Here is a 21,912-nt window from a genome sequence, read left to right as displayed (position 1 = left end):
ATGCTTTAAAAAAGGTTTGGGTACCTTGACATTGTTAATAGAAGAATGGAGTACAAATGCTCAGGAGTTATGTTAAGTCCTTAGCAACACTGATTTGGCCTTAACTAGAGTATTATGTTTAATACTGAGACCAAACTTTAAGAAAGGTGCAGAAGAGAATTATGTAACTAGGACCAGGGAGAAAGGCATGAGTTTTGTGGAGATGAGAGAAATTGGGACTGTTCTTGCAACAGATGTTGAAAGGCTGATTTGATGATGGGTTGAAAGTCACAAATGGTTTTGTTAAAGTAACCGTAGAAACTATTTCCAGGGGAAGTGGAGTAACCATTGAATGCAGAGTTAATCTCGACAGGAGCAATGCTAGTCTACATGCCTAATGACCACACAGGAAAGTAGATGGAGTTGAATGGATAGCTTGATAGAAGAGCCAATAGATGTGAAGAGCCACCTTCTTTATACGTGAGTTACCATTCTGTGTGTTCAATGCTGACCTTCCGTTTTTAAAAATTGTTATCAAAGTGTAATACATGATTCCTAAAAGAAGGTCAAGGACAAAGCAGTGAGTCACATCAAAGGTGACTGTTTAGGCATGAGTGGTGAAGTGTTCATAGATTAAGTGGTTGCATTGTGAGAAATAAAAGTATAGCCAAGACTTTGTCATAGAGCGAAACCAATAAAGAAGAATTGAATGACAATACCTAAAGCAGTAAAGAGGTAAACTTTAAAAAACGTGGTTTAACACAAGATGATAGGAATAATCCAGGCCGGAGCACACAATGTGGTGTGTTTTCAACAGAAGTGGTAGGGAAAGAGGTAGCAGAGTTCGTTGCTTGTATAATCATTCTTCTTGATCTATCATAACTGCACACATACATGTTGCAATTTTAACCAAGTATATTTCAATATATCTGCTGTAGAACAGTATGTCTTTATCATGATTTCAGTATCCATTCTATAGCCTGAATTTCTTTAAGATTCAATAGTTAGTCAAAGTATGTGGTCAGAGGAAACCAAGGCAAAAGTGATAGAAGATTGTTGCTTTTGAAGGAATGAGGAAGGTGCATAGTGTATGTCGATTTTTGTCGGCTCTTCAAAGAAGTTGTTACATCCAGATGATAGCTTCAGTGAGATGGGAGGGGAAGGCAGATTTTTGTTTTAATGTTCTCCAGATTTGAGTCATTGCTGTACCATCTTTGTTGTCCATTCTTGACCACTTTAAGAATAATGAATCTTCATCTTTGAATCACTCAACTCCTTGTGCTGCTGGTGATCCCAGTGTTGAAGTAGCAAGTTCAGAATCTGTATTCAGCAGTGTTTGTTGGAGAAAATTAAAATATCATGTTTTAAATAGATTTCATGACAAAAACTTACAGTAAGTTTTCAAACTATATACTTGGGCTGACAGTTTTTTTTAAATAGTGACTTGTTACAATGATACTTCAACAATAAAAAAAAATTTCAATTAATTGTCAAATGCAGAGTAAAGTTGGAAGTATTAACTACTCTTGTTTTAATCAGTTCTTTATCCACACAATACCTTCAAGCACTGTATAATCCTTTTAAATATGTACAAATCAAGTTTGGGTAATGGCTCCAGATTGGTGGAGCAGTACTAATTCTCATGTTGTGAAAATATAGAAAATTGTCAAAAATTATTAAAATAAAAATTATAACTGACCCTTTCCAGCAATGGTCAACTTTTCTCCATGGCAGTGTCAGCTATATTTAAATACCAGACATAAATTAGTAAATGTCTGATTTCAGTTTTTCCAGTAAGGGCCATCTCTCTCAATTTTACTCAGGGAATGCAGCTGTCCCTCACACATGAGCTTCATAGAATCATAAAATCCCTACAGTATGGAAGCAAGCCAGTTGGCCCATCGAGTCCACACTGAAGAGAAACCCACCCAAACACTCCCCACTACCCTACACCTCTACCGTTGCACTTCCTGTGGGGAATCCACTTGGCCTGCACATCCCTGGACACTATGGCCCACTTAGCATTGCCAGTCCAACCTAACCTACACATCTTTGGACTGTGGGAGAAAATCAGAAACCTGGAGGAAACCCACACAGGCATGGGATGAATGTGCAAACTCCACACAAAGAGTTGCCCGAGGATGGAATCGAACCAGGTGTCTGACACTGTGAGGCAGCAGTGCTTACCACTGAGCCATCTCTAAAGTGACACCTTTGTGGTTTTACTCCAGACTTTTCTCATGACTTCAGTATCACAGACCAATTTCAGTTCTGAAACATTCATTTTTCAGCATTTCAGAGATTGATCTTATTTGAACATGAGAACATAATCAATAGGAGCAGAGGGAGGCTATACAGTGCCCAAGCCTACTCTGCTATTCTATATGATCATGGCCGATCCTTGCCTGGTCCCCATATCTGTATCCCCGCAAGCCTCATTCCTGACGGAGGGCTTTGCCCGAAACTTCAATTCTCCTGCTCCTAGAATGCTGCCTGACCTGCTATGCTTTCCCAGCAACACACTTGAGGAACTCTAATCTCCAGCATCTGCAGTCCTCATTTTCTCCGAGTTGATTTTAACCTTACTGTGAATCCTCTTCCAAGGATGCCTACCTTGAAGAAGATCTCCTCCTCTCTCTACAAAGATCTCAGTGGGTCCCTCTCTCACTGTACCCCCAAGGTCCTCTCCTTTGCCCTGAAGCTCTTCAGCCACATCCTCAAGCAGACTCGCTACCACAGCCACACCTCCTTCCTCAGAAATTTACTTGCACCTCTACCAATGTCATCTACTGCATCCGTTGCACCCAATGTAGTCTCCTCTACATTGGGGAGACAGGCGCCTTCTTGCTGCCTGGCCTGCTGTGCTTTCCCAGCAACACACTCTCGATTTTGTTCCCCAGATCCCTCGATTTCGGAAATCTGCAGACAGACTGAAGCTGAGGGGATGGTTACTAGTGAGGCTGACTGATTTGTGGACCAGGGTCCAATTATCAATGACAAAGGTCCTCAGCCTTTCACAACAAGATGCTTGATTATCAGGTGGCTGAACAGCTCAGGCTATGAGCAAGACAAAGAGATAGTAACAATTCTACTGCAGCCAAAATGCGCGCTTTCAGGTCTCTTCAGTGAAGCTTTAGATCAGAAGAGAAGCTAACTGGTCGACATCAACCAAGAAAACCCTCTGCCTCGTCTCTTCAAACCTGAGGAGGACCAGCGTATTTTGCCTTTAACTGATTGTGACTTTGAACTGAATAAGCCAGAGACCTTTTCACAAATGAACCAGCCACCAATCGGAAGCATTTGGAAAAAAGAAATGTTGAATAGAAACTCTATATCAGCAAGAATGAACCCAATAGAGCTTCCATGCAAAGACGACAGGATTATTTTCCCAGTTTTTCTTTTACCCACGTGACTTATTCCTCTGTGTGCAAGGGTTATTAAGAGTTTTAATTTGTAGTATTTACTTATTTTAATTTCATAGTTAACCTGCAGGTAGAATATAATGACCAGTAAAATATATATATAGTGATTTCTGTTAAGTACAGTACAGAGACCTGGTCTGTGCTTTCTATCACCCTGAATCTGAAAACCAGAAACAGAAATTGCTGGAGAAACTCAGATTTCTGGTCCCAAAGCATTAACCTTGCTTTCTCTCAATAGATGCTGCTAGGACAGCTGAGTTCTCCAGTAACTTAAGTTCTTTGATGTACTTTAGATCTGAAAAATCAGATAGTTTGGGGGTCTTGTGTATTTCTTGAAAAAAAACTAATTTTTGCGGAGACTCTGAGAATAAAGGGGTCAGGTATGGTGCAATCTAAATGAAGGTCGAGGCCTTTCGAATTATTACAGTTTCTATTATTACAAGCTGCTGGTCTCTTCTTAGTTGATTTTTTGTTCAATGACGTAACTGCATTCAGGGTGGTTAGAAACTGCATCCAGCAGTGTTTTCTGATCCTTATTTTTTTCAATTTCTTCTCACATTACTTCTACTCCCTAATCTTCTGTGCCTGAATCCTTCCTAACCACTGAACTTATGGAGTTGTTCAAATAAATACTCCATTATGCCAAACTTATTAGCGTGTGGTGGCTTGCATCTAAAATGCCTCGTGATCTTTCAGACAACAGTGGAACAAACATTCTACCGGATTGTCGATTACATTAAATGAAAAACAGATGTTTCAAAGTGAAAATGGTTTAGCCAAGAGTGTGATGCACTAAATCAAGTAGTCTCAAGCAGAAATACCTATTAACAGTCCCTTCTGATAAATGTCAATGCAAGGTGGATCTAGCCTAAAGCTTCTCAATTAACCTTGCCTATTGATTTACTGCTTATTTACCATTGGATGTCTCCATGGCCTTGAGGCAGGCTCTTTAGTTCAAACGAGGCATTCAGATATACACTTGCAAAATTAACTGGAGTATAGGAAATATAAATGTACCTTGTAACAAACTCCATGCTCCAACTTACACATATATTCAGTAAAATTACAAAGGATATTTAAACTTTATCCATAGGTATATTGCCAAAATAACTTTTACTCTGGCATCATTTCCATCAATCCTGAGTGCACAATGTAAAAGGAAACACTCTAATGACATGAAATATTATCTTTGTATCATTGTTTAATTTTTGAATTGCAATAATATTACATTTATTTTACTATAGTCAAAAATTAATTTGAGACTCCGAATCAAGCTGATATAGTCTGAACATTGACTTGATGACATGTACACTCATGATGACGTTTCAAAAACACTATTTCAAAGTATAATTGAAATATTTTTCTGAACATGCAAGTGATGGATACGAAATTCTGTAACTTGCTCAACTGTGTTCACTGCAGTCCGCAGGATTACCTTTGTGTAGTAAAAAAGGACACAAAGGCACACTTGACATTAGCTGTGTCTGAAACTTCATAGGCCTAATTTGTGGGGAATACTGTGATTGAGCTTTTTATCACTGAACAAGCAAGCTGCAGATACCTAATAGCTGTTCCAAGCAGCTCACTGGACGGATGTCTGATAAGAGATATCTAATCATTTTTAATGTGGCATCAGCACATTTAATTCATGGATTGTGTGAATTATCAGTACATTAATTTCCAAAAGGTCCACCAACATGTTACACAGAAGGAACCTGAATTGCTATCAACACAAACCTGATTCCAGTTAGGTAAAGAATTATAACTAACTAAATCTGCTTGAAATGTTTGCTGATGATTAATTCTTTTGTTCCTTTTCCAGAGAAGACTTTGAGGAAATATTTGATATCATAATCACAAACGCTTTGAAGCCAGGTTTCTTTACTCAAATGCCACAACAAAGACCCTTTCGAACTCTTGGTAAGTTCCGTAATCCTCTGAAATTAATGAAATGTTTTAAATAAATCCATGTTAAGGAAATGACTTGATTGAGTTGCTGCTAATTCAAACATAACGTGGAAGGCGGTGAGGTTGAGGACTACTGTTGATCATGTTTGTGAACCTTGTCAGGTTTCCCTGCCTCTTTCAATGCAATCTTGATACCAAAAAGTCTACTTGGGGGCTTTATCGAAGGTTTATTGGCTATGTTAATCGAGCTGCATATGTCAGCCACATGTAAGCTAAACCCTGTGACCAGTACAGCTGATGAATGTAAGCTGCTTTCCAACGTGTCTGTGAAATGGAATGCCACAAATACCAGTAAAGCTGAACAACGGGCTCTGAAATCAACAGCTGCAGTCTATCAGACTTGGGGGCGAGCAGTTCCAGTGTATTATGGAGGAATTTTTTTAAAATTTGCTTTTATTCTGATAAGTTAATGACTGTCCATTCATTTACATAAAATATTACTTGGTCATTATGTATCTTAGATGAAGGACATTACACATGGAAAGTCGAATGTTAGACAATATTTCTTTGTAGTGTTTTGCAATTTCTTTTTCTTTTGATTTGCTTTGTTCCCACAAAGCCTAAAATCCTGCCATTTCTATGTAGGAGGGGAAGCTATTTTTAGTTCGATCAGGAGATAGCTTATGAAATACGAAGAAACCTTAACATGCCCCTACTGTTGCTGCTGACTTTTCCCTAGTGCAACCTAAACTCTTTCATATTGTGACTCCATTTCAAGGCAACCCTTTCGTGAGAAGTTGGAGAGTGAGGGCTTGTCAGAGCAGGAGCATAGATGTTGCAACTTGGTTCGAGTTCCCAAATAACCATTACTGCTTTGGCTCTTGCAACCTTTAGCTCTCTAAATCACTCGAGGTCCCTACCCCATTTTTGGAAACTTCTGCTTTACTCATCACTGTAGGCTTCCTTCCATAATGGGATATTTGGTCATTTTGACATTGTTCTTTTTACCAAGGCTGCATTCTGATTTTATAGAAATTGCTGGTTCATCAACGTCTCAGTAAGATTAGAACATTAGGTCAGGTAGCAGGTATTTTACATGCTTTATCTCAAAGGTACCCTCTATACTGTGCAGTAACTTGACCTTATTGTTCAGGGTGATTCTCAGAAGGACTAGATCTCTGATAATCATGCAGATTCTTTCCGAACCTCCTTTGTAATACTTCACCATTCAGACAGTTTGACATTAAAATGTGAGATTTCTTTTCCCTCAGTGCTCCTTGTGGTATCTTTGTCCTGAACTTATTGGAACTCTGTTCCTTTCTTGGCATACAGTACATAGCAAGATAATTCCCAGCTTTGATTTTATTTTTCAGTTTTGTCCTATGTAAAGACAGATTTTACATGACTTCTCATCGACAGAATATTTGGGTCAGGGATAAGATGCACGTGTTCAGGCTGAATCCACAGGAGCTCAAAACTGTCAAGGAAACCTCTTTGTTCTCAGGATCCCACCATTCAGTGAAATGTTTTCAATTCAAATTATGAGGCAAAACATGAACTTTCTCTTCAATTAACCTCAAAATCTTTTAATAATCAAGCAAATTATTTGCCTTGTATCAACATTTGTAAGTATCAATGTTCACACCAAATGACCAGCACGCTGTGGAAAGTAAGGGATGAAATTAAGAGACATCTTGCAGAAATATTTGTATCATCCATAATTACAGTTGAGGTGCCTGGTGACTGGAGGGTGGCTAATGTTGTACCTTTGTTTAAGAAACATTGTAAGGAGAAACCGGGGAACTATAGACCTGTGAATCTGAATTTGTTGGAGGTGATTGTAAAAGATAGGACTTATGGACATTTAAAGAGACAAAAATTGACTAGGGATAGTCAGCATGGTTTTGTGCAAGGAAAATCATGTATCAGAAACTTGATTGATTTTTTGAGGAAGTTATCAAAAAGATTGATGGCAGAGCAGTGGACGTTGTTTACTGTTGTTTAAAGCCTTTGACAAGATTCCACATGGTAGAGTAATTAGTAAAGTTAGGTCACATGGGATTCCGAGGGTGCTTGCCAATTGGATACATAATTGGTTTACTGGCAGAAGACAGAGTGTAACGGTGGAGGGTTGCTTTTGGGAGTGGAGGCTTGTGACCAGCAGTGTTCCAGAGGAATTGGTTCTGGGCCTTCTTTAGTTTGTCATTAATATGAGTGATTTGGATGAGAATATAGAAGGTATGGTTAATAAGTTTAAAGACGACACCAAAATAGGTGACATAGTAGAAGAAGGTTTTCTAAGATTGCAAATGGATCTTGATCAAATGGGACAATTGACTAAAAAAAAGGCAGGTGGACTTCAATCTGGATAAATGTGAGGAATTGCATTTTGGTGCAATGTTCAAGGGTAGAGCATATACAATTAATGATACGGCCTTGGGTAGTGTTGTAGAACCGAAGGACCGAGGGTTGCAGATACATAATCCTTTGAAGTTTGCGTCACATACAGACAGGGTGGTTAAAAAGGCATTTGACACGCTTGCCTTTATTGCTCAGTTCTTTGAGTATGGGAGTTGGGAAGTCATGTTGAGGTTGTACAGGATATTGGTGAAGCCTCTTCTCGAGTACTGCATCCAGTTTTGGTTGCCCAGTTATAGGAAGGATATTATCAAGCTGAAGAGGGTTCAGAAGAGATTTACCAATATGTTGCCAGGTATGAAACGTTTGAGTTATGATGAAAGGCTGGATAAGCTAGAACTTTTTTCACTGGAGTCTAAGAGGTTGAGAGGCGACGTGATTAAGGTTTATAAAATAATGAGAGGTATAGATAGAGTTAATGGTAGTTATCTTTTCCCTAGGGTGGGGAATTTCAAGGAGGGGGGGGCGGTGCACGTTTTAGAGGAGAGAGATTTTAAAAAGACCATACAGGCAAATTCTTTACACAGAGGGCAGTTTGCGAGTGGATTGAATTTCCTGAAGAAGTAGTGGATGTGGATACAATTACAATGTTTAAAAGACATTCGGATACATACATAAACAGGAAAGGTTTGGATGGATATGGGCCAGGAGCTGGCAGGTGGGGCTAGTTTAGTTTGGGATTATACTCGTCATGAACTGGTTGGGCCGAAGGGTCTGTTCCATGCTGTATGATTCTGTTGTATATAGCCTTCAATCCATAATTTAGATTCAAAGGTTCAGTCACAATTTTGGAGTTCTTGAATCTGATATTCTGTAACTTTAAATACCAGCTTTTTTGATGAGGGGACATCACATTTCTTATAGTCTGTACTGAATTTTTTACTTTCCTCCTATCTCCCTAAAGTCTGTTCACCATCTTGAAGGCACTGATTAGGAGTATAATGAAATACTCTTCTTTTGCCCAGATGAGTGTAGTTGATGAAGTTGAATATCTCACTTCATTGTCATCCCACCCACCATCTGCAACACTGACTCCTTTCAACACTGACACAAAGTAGCAGCAGTATGTCCCATCCACAAAATGCACTGTGGTAATTCACCAAGCCTCCACCTTCAGTATGTTCCAAACCCACGACCTCTACTACCAAGAAAGACAAGGTTAAAAATCACACAACAACAGATTATAGTTCAACAGGTTTGTTTGGAAGTACTAGCTTTTGGAGCACCGCTCCTTCATCAGGTAGCTTAACAGCCATCAAATATATTGTTTCGCAAGTGTAACACTGTGATTTTTTGCTATAAATTCTGTGTCTTATAATCCTGCTCCACAGCTACCTGACAAAGGAGCAATTCTCCAAAAGCTAGTATGTCCAAATAAACCTGTTGGACTATAACCTGGTGTTGTGTGATTTTTAACTTGATCCACTTCAGTTCAACACCAGCTCCTCCACATCAAGAAGGACAAGGCCATCAGGCATGGGACTATCTCCACTTGCAAAATTCCCTCCTTGTCAAACATCATCCTGACTTGGAAGTACATTGCCATTCCTTTTTTGTCACTGAGTTAGAATCCTGGGCTCCCTTCCTATCAGCACTGTATGTTTCACCAAGCTGCAAGGACAGCAACAGTTCAAGAAGGTAGTTCACTACCAGCTTCTCCAGGGTAATCAGGTGTTAACATTCAATATCGGCCTAGCCACCAATGACCACATCCCATGAGCATTTTTTTTTAATCTGCTATCTGCTAAAACTCTGCACAAATCAAAGGTAGAACCATACTCAGCATGTAGCTACTAAAATATCATTAATGTTGACATGGTCTTTTTTTTGTATCAATAATTAGTTATTTTTAACATGAAAAAAAATCTAAGCAGTTTTCAAAATAAGAATAGCCAATTCTCCTTTGCTTTGAAAAATAAGAAAGATATGACTTATTATCACCCCAAAAATACGCTATTTTTCTACTTTAGATTTTTTTTTAAGATAAATGGGTTCCAACATTTAAAACATGGACAACATCATGGCAGAGAAATATAATCTCACTGTGGATAAACTATAGAGGGTGAAAGCACTTTGAAATTTGGAAAAAGTGAGGAGTGCAGATGCTGGAGATCAGAGTAAGAGTGGGCTGCTGTCCAAAGCCCAGCAGGTCAGGCAGCATCCAAGGAGGAGCAGAATCGACGTTTCGGGCATAAGCTCTTCATCAGGAATGGGGCTTGTGGGCCAAGGGGGCCGAGAGATAAATGAGAGGGGGATAGGGCTGGGGGGAATGTAGCTGGGAATGCGATAGATAGATAGATGAAGGTGATAGGTCAGAGAAAAGGGTGGAGCAGATAGATGGAAAGGAAGATGGACAAGTAGGACAGGTCAAGAGGGTGGTGCCGAGTTGGAAGGTTGGATCTGGGATAAGGTGGGAGGAGGGGAAATGAGAAAACTGGTGAAATCCACATTGATCCCATGTGGGTGAAGGATCCCAAGGCAGAAGATGAGGTGTTCTTCCTCCAGGCAGTGAGTTGTAAAGGTTTGCCGATGGAGGAGGTCCTGCATGTCCTTGGGAGAGTGGGAGGAGGAATTAAAAGTATTCAGCTTCAGGGCGATGAGGTTGCTTCATGCATGTGTCCCAGAGATGTTCTCTGAATTGTTCTGCAAGTAGACGTCCTGTCTCCCCAATACAGAGGAGACCACAACAGGAGCAACTGATGCAGTAAATGACACGTGTGGAAGTGCAGGTAGATCTCTGATGGATGTGGAAGGCTCCTTTGGGGTCTTAGAGGTGAGAGGTGAGGACCAGTTCAGCCAAACGAATGAGTGTGTCAGTGGAGGGGTACTGGGTGGGCACTTTGGTTAAGGAAGAAACGGAGAGCTTGGAGGCCTTTGTCATAGAGGTGTATAGGGTCTGGATGTCCTAGTGAAGATGAGGCGTTGGGGGCTGGGGAAACAAAAGTCTTGAAGGAGGTGGAGGGCGTGGGTGGTGTCCCAAACGTAGATGGGGAGTTCCTAGACTGGGGGGAAAGGATGGTGTCAAGGAATGTGGAGATGGGTTTGGTGGGGCAGGAGGAGGCTGAGATGATAGGTCGGCCAGTACAGTCAGGTTTGTGAATTTTGGGAAAGGGGTAGAACCGGGTGGTGCAGGGTTCCCTGACTATGAGGTTGGAAGCTGTAGGTGGGAGATCTCCTGAGGTAAAGACGTTGTGTATACTCTGGGAGATGATGGTTTGGTGATGGGAGGTGAGGTCATGGTCACAGAGGCAGTAGCAGGAGGTGTCCGCGAGTTAACACCTGACTTCAACAGTGCAGAGTAATAAGTGAGGTCTGCAGACACTGGAGATCAGAGCTGAAAATGTGTTGCTGGTTAAAGCGCAGCAGGTCAGGCAGCATCCAAGGAGCAGGAAATTCGACGTTTCGGGCATAAGCCTCCTGATGAAGGGCTTATACCCAAAACGTTGAATTTCCTGCTCCTTGGATGCTGCCTGACCTGCTGCGCTTTAACCAGCAACACATTTTCAGCTTCAACAGTGTAGGGGTTAGTGAGCCAAACTATCACTGCGCCCCCACTTATCTACTGGCTTGATAGTGAGTATCGGGTTGGAGTGGAGGGATTGGAGGATTTTGCGTTGTGAGGCTGCGGGTTTGGAGTGGGCGAGTGAGGTGGACAGGTTGAGGTGGTCAATGTCCCAGCAACAGTTGGAAATGAAGAGGTCAAGGGCAGGTAACAGGCCAGCATGGTGTGTCCATGGAGTGTATTGGAGGCAGGAGAAGGGGTTCTCGAAAGGTGGTGGAGTCATGCTGGAAAAAGTAAGTCTGGAGTCTCATTCTGCCCCCCCCCCCCAGACCTTAAGTTCATCTGGAGTTTCTTGGACACCTCCCCTTCCCGGACCTCTCCATCTCCATTAACAGTGTCCAACTCAACAGGGACATCTTCTACAAACCCACCGACTCCCACAGCCACCTGGACTACACTCCTCTCACCCTGTCTCCTGTAAAAACGCTATCCCTGTTTCTCAAATCCTCCGCCTCCATCACATCTACTCCCAGGAAGACCAATTTCATCACAGAACACACGAGATAGTCTCCTTCTTTAAAGACCGCGATTTCCCCTCCCAAGTGGTCGATGATGCCCTCCACGCATGTCTCCACTTCTTGCACGTCAGCCCTCGAACCCCACCCCTCAAACCACAACAAGGACACAATCCCCACAGTCCTCACCTTCCACTCCACCAACCTCTGGATGCATCATCCTCCACCATTTCCGCCACGTACAAACAGACCCCACCACCAGTGATATATTTCCCTCCCCATCACTATCTGCATTCCATAAAGACCATTCCTTCCATGACTCTCTTGTCAGGTCCATACCTCCCATCAACCCACCCTCTCCTCCCAGCACCAGCACTGCAAGAATTACAAAACAAGCACCCACACCTCCCCACTCGCCTCTGTCCAAGGCCCCAAAAGAGTCTTCCACATCAATCAGAGATGTACCTGCACTTCCACACACGTCATTTACTGTATCCATTCTTCCCGATGCAGTCCATTCTAGATTGGGGAGACAGGGCGCCTACTTGCAGAATGCTTCAGAGAACATCTCGAGGACACACACACGAAGCAACCCTACCACCCTGTGGCCAAACACTTTAGCTCCCTCTCCCACTCCCCCAAGGACATGGAGGTCCTGGACCTCCTCAATCACCAAATCCTTATCACCCGCCATCAGGAGGAAGAATGCCTCATCTTCCACCTTGGGACCGCCAACCACATGTGATCAATGTGGATTTCACCAGTTTCCTCATTTCCCTTCCCCTGCCCCCCGAACCTTATCCCAGATCCTACCTTCCAACTAGGCACCGCACACTTGAACTGTTTTACCTGTCCATCTTCCTTCCCACCTGTCTGCTCTGCCGTGCTCTCTGACCTATCACCTTCACTTTCACCTTCATCTACCTATCGCATTCTCAGCCACCTTGCCCCCAGCCCTGCCCCCCCCCCCCTCCCAATTTATCTTTCAGCCCCCTTGGTCCACAAGCCTCATTCCTGATGAAGGGCCTATTTACGAAATGTCAATTCTCCTGCTCCTCAGATGCTGCCTTACCGACTGTGCTTCTCCAGCATTTTGAAGTTGATGAGAGATGGTTCAATCTGCAGTACGCAATCAAATTTAGTATTGACATTTGTGAGTACAGTACTCTCAATATGTTTTTAGTCAAATCTCTACTCGTTTAAATAGTTTGGAACAAATCTTTGATCCTGAAATGTTGCAAATAATAGTCTATAGTTGTTTCAAATTTTTTAGACTGATCCAAAATCCCAGTTTGAAATAATTAATGAATATTTCAAAAATCTGTGGTAACCAACTTGGCTTCTTGCTGAACCATTGTTCTTCTTGGATTGACAGCAATTTTCATAAAAAGCTTTCTGAGGTGTGTGGATGTTATAAGCAAGGACTGAACTTGTTGCCCATCCTAAATTGCTCTTGAGAAGATGGGTTGTTCTGCCTTCTTAAACCACTGTAGTTCATGTAGGCAAAGCAAAGACTTGCAGATGCTGGCAATCTGAAACAAAAGCAGAAATTGCGAGAGAGTCTGAACAGTTTGATGTAATGTAGGTCGACCCACAGCACTGTTAGTAATGGTGGTCCAGGAATTTGACCCTGAAGTTGTGACGCAATGGTGATGTATCTCTGATACAGGAAGTGTTTTCTACTACGAAGCTGGAAATATTAGATATGTCTTGATGCTGTCCTGTTTCGAAAGTATGAAGTGACAGTCATCGAGTATAGTCAAGACTGAGACTGATAGATTTCTACATTTGAGAAACATCTAGGGATACAGGCAAATTGTGTTAAAGTAGAAGATCAGCCATGATTTCATTGAATTAACGAACAGAATCAAAGGGCTGAATGGCCTACTGCTGTTCCTTTTTCTTATAAGGAGAACTAAAATTCCGACTTAAGTATACCAAGAAACCGAGGATATAAATTCAAAATGCACAATTCAAATTATTATATTAGATCATGGAGACATTGGCTTACTAATTCCTGAATCTGTCTATGGTTCTGATTTTAATAAGTGAATGGTTCTTTATAAAATCATCGAGTCATACAGCAAACTGTTCAGTCAAAACAATCCATGCTGAACATAATCCCAAACTAAACTAGTCCCACCTGCCTGCTTTTGGCCTATATCCCTCCAAATTCATGTATTTAATGTTACTTTTGTGTAAAAAAAAGTGCCATCTTATATAAAGGTTATTTGTTGCAAATTTTTTCATAGGAAAGGATGCTGGTTTTGAAAACAGTATTACTCAGTGAGTTTCTGTAAACAGCATGCAAAACTTGCCAATGAAAAACTAACTTTTATTCCAAATTAGCACATCCATGAAAGGCTGTCAAAGGAAATTGTTTTTAAAATGAAAATTGTTTAAATTAGTATATAGAATTTTTTTTCAGAAGCTGAAGTAACTACTCAATAATAACCTATGAGACTTTTCAGTGCGACAGTCCTGAGCTTGATGGGGCACTGTTGGTGTTGTGCATCGTGAAAATACCTATGCTGTTGTCAGAAAGATAAAGCTATTGATGCAAACTATTGGTCAAATGAGTGCATGTAGCTTTTGTGATCCATTTTGGTTTAACTTGATGCTTGCTTTTACAAGTTTTATTTTATGTCTAGTAGTGCAGTGAACTCTTTTAGTTCGATCTCTTGTGCAAGAGAGGTGATGGCCTTATGATATTGTCTCTGGACTAGTAATCCAGAGACCTGGTTCGAATCCAAATAAAAATCTGGAATTAAAAATTGAAGCATTGCCGATTGTCGTAAAAAAGCTATCTGGTTCATTGCTATCCTTTTCCCGCTGTCCTTACATGACACAAATGCCAAGCAATGACCATCTTGAACTGGAGAGAATTTGGTCATCACACCTTGAAATTCAATAGTATTGCCATCATTGAATCCACTATCAACTCTTGGAGATTAACCTTGATCAGAAACTCAACTGAACTAACTATATAAGAAGTGGCTACAGGAGCAGGCCAGATGCTAAGATGACAACACTTGAGAAGCTTGCCATCATCCTGGACAAAACAGCCTGTTTGATTAGTACCACATCCACAAACGTCCACTCCCTTCACCACTGGCATACAATAGTAGCAGCATATACTATCTACAAGATGTACTGTGGATATCCTCCAAAGCTCCTGAGAAAGCACCTTCCAAACCCATGACCATCACCATTTAGAAGGACAAGGGTAACAGATACATGAAAATGTCACCAGCTGCAAGTTCCCCTCTAAGTGGCACATCATCCTGACTTGGAACTGTATCACAATTTCTTCTTTGTTGCTGAGTCATAATCCGAGACCACCCTGTCTAATAAAATTATGGATCTACTTGCAGCATATGAACTGCAGCAGATCAAGAAGGCAACTCACTACCACCTTCTCGAGGCTAAATAGAGAATGGGTAATAACTGCTGGCCCAGTCAGCAATGTCCACATCCTGGCAATGAACAAAAAAGGTTCATCAGTTGGTCACATTTGAGCACCAGCAGTCAGAAGATGACAAAGGAAAAGATAGGACATGTATTTATAAATGTGTTACTTTCCTTTGGACTAAATAAAATCTAAATGTGGTGCCCATTTCCACAAGGACAAAGTGGTTCCTGGCACAATCCCGTAAATTCATAGTTCACTTACTACTGATAAAGTACATAAAATCAATAGCATCAATGACCCTTCACAGCATAAAAGGATTCTAAATTAAGTATAAGATTATGAAGGGCTTGGCCAGGCTGAATAGAAATCGGCTGTTCCCCTTAGCCAAAAGGTCAAGAACAAGTGAGCATGATTTTCAATTGAAATACAGGAGATTTAGAAGGGTTTTGAGAAAAAAAACTTTTTCACACAGAATGGTGTGGGTCCGGAATGCACTGCCTGTGAGGGAAGAGTCATAGAGATATAAAGCACAGAAACAGACACTTCAGTCCAACTCATCCATGGGGACCAGAGATCCCAACCTAAGGTAGTCCCATTTGCCAGCACTTGGCCTATATCCCTCTAAACCCTTCCTATTCATTTACCCATCCAGTTGCCTTTTAAATGTTGCAATTGTACCAGCCTCCTCCACTTCCTCAGGCAGCTCATTCCATACAAGCACAATCCTCCATGTGAAAAAGTTGCCCCATAAGTCGCTTTTATATCTTTCCCCTCTCACCCTAAACCTATGCCCTCTAGTTTTGGACTCACTCACCCCACTGACCACAGGCCTCCAATCTGAAAGACAACCCTCCACCAGGATCCTCTGTCTTCTACCTTTGAGCCAGTTCTGGATCCAAATGGCTAGTTCTCCCTGTATTCCATGAGATCTAACCTTGCTAACCAGACTCCCATGGGGAGCCTTGTCGAACGCCTTACTGAAGTCCATATAGATCACGTCCAATGCTCTGCCCTGATCAGTCCTCTTTGTTACTTTTTCAAAAAACTCAATCAAATTTGTGAGACATGATTTCCCACACACAAAGCCATATTGACTATCCCTAAACAATCCCTGCCTTTCAAAATATGTGTAAATCCTGTCCCTCAGGATTCCCTCCAACAACTTGCCCACCACCGAGGTCAGGCTCACCGGTCTATAGTTCCCTGGCTTGTCCTTACCACCCTTTTTAAATCATGGTACCAAGACAGCCAACTTTCAGTCTTTTGGCACATCACTTGTGACGATCAGTGATACAAATATCTCGGCAAGGGGCCTAGCAATCACTTCCCGAGCTTCCCACAGAGTTCTAGGGTACACCTGATCAGGTCCTGGGATTTATCCACCTTTATGTGTTTCAAGACATCCAGCACTTCCTCCTCTGATATGGACATTTTTCAAGATGTCACCATCTATTCCTCCACATTTTATATCGTTAGTGTCCTTCTCCACAGTAAACACTGATGCAAAATACTCCACCACCTCGTGTGGCTTTATACAAAGAATGTCTTGCTGATCTTTGAGGGGCCATATTCGCTCCCTAATTGCCCTTTTGTCCTTTATGTATTTTTAAAAACCTGTTGGATTCTCCTTAACCCTATTTGCAAAAGCTATCTCATGTCCCCTTTTCACCCTCCTGATTTCCATCTTAAATATACTCCTACTGCCTTTATACTCTTCTAAGGATTCACTTGATCTCTGCTGTCTATACCTGACATACACTTCCTTTTTCTTAACCAAACCCTCAATTTCTCTAGGTATTCAGCATTCCCTATACCTACCAGTCTTTCCTTTCATCCTAACAGGAATGTACTGTCTCTGGACTCTCGTAATCTTATTTCTGAAGGCTTCTCATTTTCCATCCATTCCTTTACCTGTGAACATCTGTCCCCAATCAGCTTTTGAAAGTTTTTTCCTAATACCATCAAAAATGGCCTTCCAGTTTAGAACTTCAACTGTTAGACCTGGTCTATCGTTTTCCATCACTATTTTAAAACTAATAGAATTATGGTTGCTGGCCCCAAAATGCTCCCCTACTGCCCTGCCTTATTTCCCAAGAGTAGGTCAGGACTTGCACCTTCTCTAGTAGGTACATCCACACACTGAATCAGAAAGATTTGTCCACTCTTAACAAATTCCTCTCCATCTAAACCATTAACACTATGGCAGTCCCTGTCTATGTTTGGAAAGTTAAAATCCCCGACCGTAACCACCCTATTACTCTTACAAATAACTGAAATCTCCTGACAAATTTGTTTTTCAATTTCCCTCTGACTATTGGGGGGGGCTATAATATAATCCACTTAAGATGGTCATCCCTTTCTTATTTGTCAGTTCCACCCAAATAACTTCCCTGGATGTATTTCCAGTAATGTCCTCCCTAAGCACAGCAGTAATGCTATCCCTTATCAAAAAAAACCACCCCCCTCCTCTCTTGCCTCCCTTCCTATAGCTTTTTAATCTTGGAACATTAAGCTGCCAGCCCTGTCCCTCCCTGAGCCATGTTTGTGTAATTGCTGTGACATCCCAGTCCCACGTTCCTAACCATTCCCTGAGATCATCTGCCTTCCCTATTAGACCCCTTGCATTGAAATAAATGCATTTTAATTTATCAGTCCTACATTGTTCTCTGCTTTAGTCCTGTCTGCCCTGACTGTTTGACTCGCTTCTTTTCTCAACTATACCAGTGTCAGATTGATCTCTTTCTTCAGTGTCTCCTTGCTCCCCCCCCCCCCCCCCCCCCCGCCCCTCAACAAATTTAAATCCTCCCGAGCAGCTCCAGCAAATCTTCTGCCAGTATATTAATCTCCTTCCAATCCATCCTTCTTGTACGGGTCACTTCTACCCCAGAAGAGATTCCAATGATCAAAAAATGTGATTCCTTCTCCCATACACCAGCTCCTTAGCCATTCATTCATCTGCTCTATCCTCCTATTCCTGCCCTCACTAGCTTGTAGCACCAGGAGTATTCCAGATGTTACTACCCTCAAAGACTTCCTTTTTAAATTGCTGCCTAACTTTCTATATTCTCCCTTCAGAATCTCATCCTTTTCCCTTCCTATGTTGTTGATACCAATGTGTATAATGACCTCCTGATGGTCCTTCTCCCCTTTGACAACATTCTGCACCCTCTCTGAGACATCCTTGATTCTGGCAACAGGAAGGCAACACACAATTCTGATTTTTTTACTGCTGGCCACAGAAATGTCTGTCTGTGCCTCTGACTAGAGAGTCCCCGAATACGATTGATCGCTTGGAACCCAATGTATCCCTCGTTACATTAGAGCCTGTCTTGATACCAGAAGCTTGGCTGTTCATGCTGCATTCCCCTGAAAGTCCATTGCCACGTGCATTTTCCAAAATAGCATTATTGTTTGAAATGGGGATAACCACATAAGATTCCTGTACTACCTGACTACCTCTCCTACCTTTCTTGGAGTTAACCCATCTACCTTAGTGCTGTATCTGCAGCTTTTCTCCTTTCCCACAACTGCCATCCATCACACCCCATAGCTTTTCTAAATTCCTCATTGCCTCTAACTGTCTCTCCAACCGATCCGTTTGATCTGACAGGATTACATTTATTGCAAATGTAATCTTCAGTAACCCATAAACTCTCTCAAAACTCCCACATCCGACAAGAAGAGCATATCACTCTACTAAAGGCCATTTTGCTCCTTCTAATCTGCAGACCCAGAAAATAGCACTGTCTTGTTGATCTACAAAACACTCCTCCAGGCTAACCTAATACTTATGGCTTATATTTTTCAAATTTAAATCAAGAGACAGATCCCAATAAAAAACATATAATCAAGAAAGAATCCACTCTATCACTATCGTAGATTTACCACAAGTCTATACCAAAACTATTCACTTACCTGTTGCTGTGCTGTGACCTCTCCTAAACATTTTACTGTTTGTTAAGCTTTCCTAGACACACTCTGATGTCCAGTGACACATGAATTCAGACAACAATGGCAGCAACTGCACGGATTCACTGCTGTGTCAGTTAGCAGTGTGGGTTTCTTTCTCTCTCTCTCCTTTGCAGACCACGTGCTCGCTCCCTTTGTCTGTCTTTCTCCCTTTTAAAAGTGTTGTTGTTTTAGCATTTTTTTTCTCTGAAGTTCCAAAACAATTGTAACAGCATATAAAACAATAATTGCTGCTCCTGGAATTTGAGGAAATCACCTCCAACAAATAAAATGCCTCAAAAAGCTGTTACAGCTACAAATTTTTTCCCGTCCTCCATGTTGGGAGGCGGGAAACCTCTCAATTTTTAAAAAATACTTGGATGAGCACCTTAAATATCATAACATTCAAGGTTCTGGGCATAGTGCGGGAAAGTGGAATGTGTGTAGGTAGAAGTATATTTTTGGCCATCCATACTCCAAGATTAAAGGGTCTCTTCTGTACTATAGGATTCCGCAAACTATTTGGATTGCAAATCCATATTTTTATATAATGCTAAAAGCATCTCCATTTCTACGTCCAGATGGAAATATGCGGAATGAAGCCAAAGATTTCTGTATTTACTCCAAATGTGTTCATTTAGTTACGGTAACAGGATTGGTTACAGTGAGGAACTCATTGACTTTGTTTACCTCCAGTTTCTACTATCTAGTTTGGCGTAAAGGTTTATATTTCCAGAATTATCTGTAAAATGTCAGTGGGAAATTTATTGCCTGTGTTCTAAGTCCATGAAACTGGTAAATCATAACCTTTTTGTAACTTAATATGAATATCAGCCTTACACAATTGATTTGCAAGAACACACCAGAGGTTAGCTTTTGCCTGACAAGTGCAGTTCCAGCATCATTCGAGAAACTCTACACCATCCAGGAAAAGGCAGTTTATTCACTTGTCATCTTGGTGAGTGATGCATCATTCTTTTAGGTTTAAATGTAAAGAACCTGACTGATCTTGTGTATTAAGGAAACCCACTTGGTAGCCTAAAGAGAGGGGGCTCCTGCATTAAGTACCATATAATTTATTGTATGATAGCAATCCGGTACAGGTTACATTGGCATGATTGACATTGATGGTAGCCCAACCATACGACATAGATTGTAGGCCTATCATCTTTGAGATCCAGCCATGTTCTCCCACAGAGGCCTGTAAGAAATATTTATATTGGGTAGTGTTTAATGCTGTCTTCAATATTGTCTTTCAAGACCCTAAAATGAGAGGTCACTGAACTGGTAATTCAGAGGTCCAGGTCCAGGTCTAGGGTAATGGGCTTTCCTTAATTGCTTTCCCTCTGAGCAAACTCCAATTCCTGTAAAGTCCAATAACATTTCGAGTAAATTACACTGGAAAGTTTAAGAAATTGGAAACTGACAGGAAATGGTTCATGAATGTTTTGCAGCATTTTTCTCACTTTGTGATTTCAGCATTTGCAAGAGGACAGTTCGGTGTCTGTTCAGTTAAGATTATTAGGTGCTACGTTTAGATACTCAGTGGACAGCAAGAACAGCGTGTATTACTCAGGATGCTTATAAAGGGGCTTCTCCAACAATTTGCTCCTTTACTTATGTTTTTCAAAACCAAGCTCAGACTGAGGGTTGCTTTTGCATAAATGTATTAGTATTCTCCCTATTACTCAAATTCGTGTCCTCTCGAAAACAGTCCAGTAATTTGTACTAACTTAGTTCCAGTGAAGAAACGTGGCTATGTCGAGATCTTGAAATGCATTCATAAGAGGCTTCCATGCAAAAAGAACAAATAATACAGGAGTCAAAGTTAACACCAAAAACCCTGTTGACATTTACAAGGCATTCATGTGCTAATGAAATACAGCAGCTTTAGCCATATTGCTTGCTCTAAAACTTTCAAAAGCTTTGTTGTCAGAATTTTGCTAAACATTTCCTTAAGCATTCAGAAAGCCATTGAAGGAAATACAGGAAATTATGAAAATAAGTACCTAACATGGAGGAGCGGTCTGACTGTGATTAAGGGACAATTTTTACTCCTAAATAAGCAAATTATTTAAAACTCCATAGAAAGAGCACTGCTGCACAACTGCAGAATTTGAAAGAAAGAAAAGAACAGGAAGTATTAATGTAAACATAACTGGTGGAGAATTTTCTATTATTCCTTTTAATGGAATGTAATGGAGGAGCTCAGATGTTAAAAAAAAAACTTGATATGCTTCGTGTGAAATTCAGAATGCAGACTAAATATTTAGCAAGCTTTACTCTGTTGTTAATACAATAATAATTTATCTATATGCATAGACAGGAAATACTCTTGTAATTTATAAGAATGAGCTGACCTTTAGGTTAGTTTTAGTTAAAGTATACTGACCGCAGATAGAGTTGGAATGCACCATCTGGTGACATTTCCTCACAATAACAATGTCAAAGTTTTTTGATGCTTTTGAGTTCTTAAGAACATAATGAATAAAAATACTTGAAGTTCCTTGAAACTGCAACATTTTAGAAGCAGTGCTTTTCACGAGATCATATAACCAAGTGAAAATAATTTGATTTTTAGCAAGCTGAACTGAACCATTGTTCTGGCGAACCATTGACTGCAGCAGACCCTCACAAACCAGAAGTGACATATTGCAAAACCTTACATCTTCATTTATGAGAGTTCTGTTAAATCCATATTACACAATATAGCAAGGCTGTCTTTATCTCCAAGTATTAGTGGTTTTTGAATTTTGGAACCTATGGTGTTGCTACAGTTGATTGGGTCTGGCTCCACATAATTGGCTA

The 21,912-nt window shown here is 40.9% G+C and overlaps 1 protein-coding gene across 1 annotated transcript in view; it reads left to right on the top strand.

The window, feature by feature from the left end:
* Positions 1-21,912, top strand: part of nt5dc1 (5'-nucleotidase domain containing 1) — a 547,161-nt gene that overhangs the window by 426,627 nt on the left and 98,622 nt on the right. Inside the window, exon 8 of the mRNA XM_060850687.1 lies at positions 5,224-5,321. Coding sequence (XP_060706670.1) covers positions 5,224-5,321 — 98 coding nt within the window. The remainder of the gene's footprint in view (positions 1-5,223; positions 5,322-21,912) is intronic.

The sequence above is a fragment of the Hemiscyllium ocellatum genome, chromosome 3, assembly GCF_020745735.1.
Source record: "Hemiscyllium ocellatum isolate sHemOce1 chromosome 3, sHemOce1.pat.X.cur, whole genome shotgun sequence".
NCBI lineage: Eukaryota > Metazoa > Chordata > Chondrichthyes > Orectolobiformes > Hemiscylliidae > Hemiscyllium > Hemiscyllium ocellatum.
Note: the sequence above shows the minus strand (reverse complement) of the source record. Positions and strands in the feature narration are given on the sequence as shown.